Source organism: Lytechinus variegatus, chromosome 9 (assembly GCF_018143015.1).
Source record: "Lytechinus variegatus isolate NC3 chromosome 9, Lvar_3.0, whole genome shotgun sequence".
Classification (NCBI taxonomy): Eukaryota; Metazoa; Echinodermata; class Echinoidea; order Temnopleuroida; family Toxopneustidae; genus Lytechinus; species Lytechinus variegatus.
The window spans coordinates 14,254,962-14,261,508 of NC_054748.1; the positions used below are offsets into that span (position 1 = coordinate 14,254,962).

Consider the following 6,547-nt stretch of genomic DNA (forward strand, 5'->3'; position numbering starts at 1 on the left):
AAAAATGGCAGAGGTAATAATGGCAGTGGTAAAAATGACGGAGGTAATTAAAGATCAGCACGGAAAATATATAGCCTTTCTATTAATATCAGTCATAATTATTGACCTTGAATGGACAAAATGAGTATTATGAACTGATGAGATATTATTTGGATTTCTTTCATCATTTTAGGTCTATACTTTTTCGTTGATATGATTAAACTCAAACATTTTCATGCCAACATGATTTCAATTAGTAAGTGGTGAAAGGATTTATCTTGCCCAGTTTATATGGTAGAACAACACTTCATCACATACATACCAAATGAATTATAATGTAAACACCAATGTGCGCCACCATAATAGACTAAAATAGATGATGTCGGGACTTCTTTGAACATATGCATATAAATGGATTGACTGTTTAGTAGATAAAAGTGTGTGAGAAGGAGAGGGTGAGGTTATGCGTGCGCGCGCGTACGTAGCGCGTGCGCATATACTGCAAGGTTAAATTGAGGGGTGCGCAGATACTGCAAGGTTAAATTGAGGGGTAAACATTGTGCAGACAGGCTCCTTCCTCGAAACTGGGAGGTTCACAGCGATTTTAACAATCCATCTCAGCCCTAGTTCAGACAAAAGTTCATTCGAGAACCCTCGATTCTTCTCGACTAGTATTCTAGTCGAGAAGAGAGCCGACTGAGAAGTACGTCAACAGGAGAGCTTGACTCGGTCCATATTAAAAATCATGTATAGCTTGGGGAACAATTACCTCAGCCCAAGTGGTTGGCCCTTTTGGGGTTCCAAGTCGTATTCCTACTAGCAATTCATGTGCACAAGGTAAGACGCGTTTGCGAATATTGCCCAAATAGCCCGTAATCTGAAATCAGGTTTATTTTAGACCACTGTCTAGCTCTTTGTTAAAATTAACCTGCCCGCTTCTATCTCCTCCCCAAGATCCACAAACCTGGCAACCCTGGTCGACCCATCCTCTCAGGAAATGGTTCCCCAACAGAGAACATCTCCCTTTTTGTTGATTATCACATTAAACCCCTTGTCTCACGTGCACCCTCTTACATCCACGACACTCCAGAATTTCTCAGGAAACTCAATGACATCAAGGACCAGATACCCGAGACTGTGATCATCGTCACTTTAGACGTTTCTTCACTGTATACCAATATTCCCCACGATGAAGGTATCCAAGCATCATGTGAAGCCTTGACTGCCAGTGGCCATTCAAGTCCCCCCATATCCGATATCAAATCTCTGATGTCTCATGTACTCACAAAAAACAACTTCACTTTCATGGATCAGCACTACCTACAGATATTCGGCACAGCAATGGGCACCCGGATGGCTCCTTCATTCGCCTGTCTCTTCATGACCAAGCTGGAACAGCAGATGTTAGATTCCGCCCCCTGTCGCCCATGGATTTGGTGGCGTTACATAGACGACATTTTCTTCATCTGGACCAGGGAGGAAGATAGCCTCCACACATTCATTGACCACATCAATTCCTTCCACAGGACCATCAAATTCACTTCTGATTTCTCCCAACAGGAAACCCACTTCCTTGATGTCACAGTCCAGAAAAAGCCTAACGGTATCACCACTACCCTGTACACTAAACCCACAGATACCCACCAGTACCTCCACTCACCCAGCTGCCACCCCCGTCACTGCAAAACTGGCATCGCTTACAGTCAAGCCCTCAGACTTCGCCGTATTTGCTCCGAGGACCCTGATTTTTCCTTCCATACCAGGAATTTGCAGAAACATCTCTGTGCCAGGGGCCACGGGGCCAGGGCAGTCCAACTGGCAATCAACAAAGTTCGTTCTCTCCCTAGATCTGAAGTTCTCAAACCTAAAAGTGACAAGAAGACCACCGACAGAATACCGCTTGTGACCACCTTCCATCCCAATCTACCCCCTCTCCGCAATATCCTGTGTGATAACCACCACATTTTACACACTTCTGATCGTCTCCAACAGGCCTTTCCCGATACTCCCCTTCTAGCATACCGACGCCCACCGAATCTCAGGGACCTCATTGTTCGTGCTGAATTGCCCTCCCTCACTAACCATTGTTCTCCCATACAGCATAGCACCTTCAAATGCACCAGCAACCGAGGGCGACACTCTCACCAGCAACTCTACCAGCCTTTCTCACCGAACCAAGGGCAACATCACATGCACTACCACTAATGTTGTATATCTCATCACTTGCAGAGTTTGTAGGGTACAATACGTAGGGGAAACCAAGACCACACTCAAGAAACGATTCTACGGGCACAGATCAACCGTCAACACAGCAAAGCTGGACACTCCAGTTGGCCGCCATTTTAACCTTCCAACCACTCCATCACTGACATGATGCTACAGGGCATCGAATCTTTAGGTACCCGTCCTGACTCAGTACGCACTAGCAGAGAGAAGTTCTGGATGAGACGACTTCGCACCATCCAACCTCATGGCCTGAACATCCAAGAGGGGAACGACTGATCAATCCTTCTCACCCACTTTCCATCTGTACACACATTTTTCCCCCTCAGCTCTTTTAGATTAGTTACATCATAGTTTTTGCCTCTACTTTCCTCCCATATCTCATATAAGCTCAACTCCAATTTTTCCTCTCTTTTTCAGGTGACATAATAATTATATATATATATATTCTTTCCCTTCATCTCTTAGATTTACCACTAATTTATTTTGCTTATTTTCATGTTTACTATGTTTTTTTTCTTAATACACCCCCTTACTCATACAGCATCAGTTTCCTTATTTGCTTTTACCCTTTTAGGCTATTGCTTCCCTTCCATATAATATACAGGTTGTGTTTTTTTTTTTCTACTGTATAGTCTTCTGTTTTTTCCCCTCACACCCAGCGGATTACAATATCAGTTACACCATTTCCTTTTTGGATATGTTTATATAATTTCATACTTACAGATTTATTTTTACACTTTCTTCTCTTAGTTTGTTTATTGCTCTTACATACATACTCATGTCCTTTGCACATTATCAGTTGTTCTCCATTCTTTCCTTTTTCCCCCACTCTTATGCACCAGTTTACCAGTTTATTATGCCTTTCTTTGTTACCTGTTTGACCCACCTCTCACTAATTCTCTTGTTATTCATCTCTTCCTCACACCCTCTATCACTGTTTTGTTCCAGATCCTGTTTGATGTTGCCTGCCTCATACCTTAATCTCTCTAGGCTTGAGGTCTTTCTTTGGCCTTACTTACAGTACACTAACTTCCCTTTGTGTCTGCATACTCCTTTTCTTTCATCTCCTTCATTAACCTGATTGGTCATCTCTTCTCACTAATGCCCCTTTTGTCTCCCTGTTTTCAGTGTTGCTGTTGAATGTCTGGTCTATATTATGGTTGTTCCACTTTATATGTTTATCATTTTGCCTCCGAAGAAGATTCTGCTAGGATCGAAAGCTCAGGCCCCTTTTGACTCTCTAAAATTATAGAGAGTCAAAAAAATCAAAATCATGTTTATATTATAGGCCTATATTTGTCATGTTCAGTATTTTGTATCCTTATGCTTTCATAATGAATAAAAATACTGCAGTTATCATTCCCAGACAATTATGAACTATGTGGATGTCAAAATAAATGTGTACTGTAAGGGATTTGTGCTCCAATTGGCTGTCCATGGTTAAACCACAGCTTTAAACCAGGGTTTAATTTAAACCGGAGTTCAGAGTACAGGCCATTTACACGTAAATCTAACTTCGACTGACGCAAACTCTTCAACTACTATCTAAATGCATTTGAACCCAATTTTTTTCAATGTCATTTTTAAACGAATTTCCTAACTATGCATCTCGTCAACTGATAAACAAAGAAGAGTTTAAATATTATTCTAATCGGAGATTGAAATGTTCATAGATAGGCCTACTGAATATCAGATTTGATCAGGATAGCATTGCATAGGTTCAGGCAAAAGTGAATAAATTTATGCAAATTTGACCAGAATTCAGTTCATTTATTTAAATCACCCCCTTCTTTTTTTCACGATCTATTCCCTCGTCTTCGTTTATATTCGCACCATTGCTCACTGTCCGTTCGTCTTATTGGGTTGTATCAACCCTTCGCTCGCCTTCGGCTGCAATTTACTCAAAGAGGTGAACCGAAAAATCGATATTCTTCGCATGCCATATTTATTCTTTGCTTACCGTTTGTTGATAAAATTTGACAATAGTGATTGATCGCATGATTTGGCAGAAATTTTTATTTTAATTCGTCGATTTCACGTGCATTTCGTGCATTTTTTCCCATTCGTCACCCTTCGTCAGCGTACATTCGTTGAGGTGTGAGTGGGCTTTTAAGCCTACAAGTGGAATGCCTCTGGCGGTCTCACCTGTATCACGCGATTTAATATAGCAGCAGCACTGACTTTGAAAACTACTATAACTCGCACAAGATGTTCAGTGATACTTGGTTGCTCTTATTTCCACTTTTTATGTACTAGACCAATACACTTACAGAGATGTGATGGTAATTCAACAAATTCCCCCACTATGGCCAAAGTTCATTGACCTTTGAACTTGGTCATGTGACCTAAAATGTGCACAGGATGTTCAGTGATACTTGATTGCACTTATGTCCAAGTTTTATGAACTAGACCAACATACTTTTAAAGTTATGATGGTAATTCAACAGATACCCCCATTTCGTCCAAAGTTCATTGACCCTATTGACCTTTGACCTTGGTCAAGTGACGTGAAACTCATGCAGGATGTTCAGTGATACCTGATTAACCTTATGTCCAAGTTTCAGGAAATAGGTCCATATACTATGTTATGATGACATTTCAAAAACTTAACCTTAGGTTAAGATTTTGATGTTGATTGCCCCAACATGGTCTAAGTTCATTGACCCCAAATGACCTTTGACCTTGATCATGTGACATGAAACTCAGGCAGGATGTTCAGTAATTCTTGATTAACCTTATGGCCAAGTTTCATGAACTAGGTCTATAAACTTTCTAAGTTATGCTGTCATTTCAAAAACTGAACCATAGGTTAAGATCTGGTGTTGACGCCGCCGCCGTCGCCGTCGGAAAAGCGGCGCCCATAGTCTCACTCTGCTAAGCAGGTGAGACAAAAACCGCGTAGAGGAAATTGTACACGTATGAGTGCAGGGCAAGTGAGAACAGGACGTGGTGTACTGGGAAGTGTAGAAAGTGATCAGTATCTTTTTTTTAAATTTATGTATTTAGATCTCGTGGGATGGAACGCCTTATCAGGAAATGCTGTTTTTCGTAGGAGTCCATAGAATGAAAAGCTGCTCGCACGCAAAAATTATATTACATGTACGGCATTTCATTACTCTATATTTCAAAAAATCCATACAATATAGAAATCGAAGACAATTATTATAGGTTTTTACCTGAAAATGGTAGTATTATTATGTCGACGGTTATATACCTCGTATACCTAGCCTTTGGTGTGGAGATGTCCCCGCATCAGGTCAATATATTGCTATCACCCCCCTACTCGGAACGGATTTACGCCGGTCACGCGGTCGACGCCGATATCATAGTAGGGGGGGGGGGGGTGGGCGGGCGAAATTAGCCCCCATTTTTAATGCCTTAAAATTGCGCAGTCTTCCTACCAGCCTTAACCCTTGTTTGAACTAAATCTACTATATATATATATATATAAGGCACAATTGTCTTTAAAATTGAAAATTCGAACAAGTGTATAAGTAGTTACATGTATTTCAATTCCACCTGAAAAGATATTAGTTTCCAAATCCTAAATTCCCTCATTAAGGGCCCTTCTTGAAAATAGTAGTATTCATTAAGCGAGCGAAGATTATGGTTGGCCATTGAAAATCTTCCTAGCATCACCAGGGCACTGATATTAATCCAGTGCTTGAGTTTTGACAGATCACTTATCATTAGCAGGGGCGAATCTACCCTTCGCCAAGGAGGGGGGGGGGGGGGTGGGCCGGATTTGCAGCGACATCTGTGAACAATTTTTTTTACAAAGTATTATTACCTCCTATTATATGGGCGGCCAAAAGTGCCAAAATTAACAATTTGAGAAATATATATATACTGTTAAAAATAAACTAAAATGCAGAAATATATATAAAAAAATAAAGAAATTTTAGAAATAAAGATAACAAAAATATAGAAATTCACAGATTCAAACATGGGTGCAGAAATAAGGATAAACACAAAAACAAGACAATCGCAAAAAATAATAAATGATAAAAAATACGTAGATAACCATGTAATTGAACACAATCACAGAAATAAAGGCTCATATATATAAATAGAGAAAGTTTGAGAAATGTAAAGACATCCACAGAACTAAATACAACTTCAGAAATATAGACAACCGCAGAAATAAAGACAGCTTGAGGAAGAAAGACACACAGAAATAAAGACATTTTCAGAAATATAGACAGCCAGAGAATTGTAGACAACCTCATAAATATAGACAACCTCAGAACTAAAGAAAACTTCAGAAACATAAATAACAACAGAAATAAAGGCAACCTCAGAAATAAAGACAACCGCAAAATTAAACTAAACAACTGAATTA

At 40.0% G+C, this 6,547-nt stretch overlaps 1 protein-coding gene across 1 annotated transcript; it reads left to right on the forward strand.

Moving 5' to 3' along the window:
• The first annotated feature begins 34 nt into the window (after positions 1 to 34).
• Positions 35 to 2,184, forward strand: LOC121421825. The gene is made up of 2 exons (XM_041616626.1): positions 35 to 43; positions 934 to 2,184. The coding sequence occupies exons 1-2, from the start codon at positions 35 to 37 to the stop codon at positions 2,182 to 2,184; spliced, it is 1,260 nt and encodes a 419-aa protein (XP_041472560.1).
• Positions 2,185 to 6,547: the final 4,363 nt, after the last annotated feature.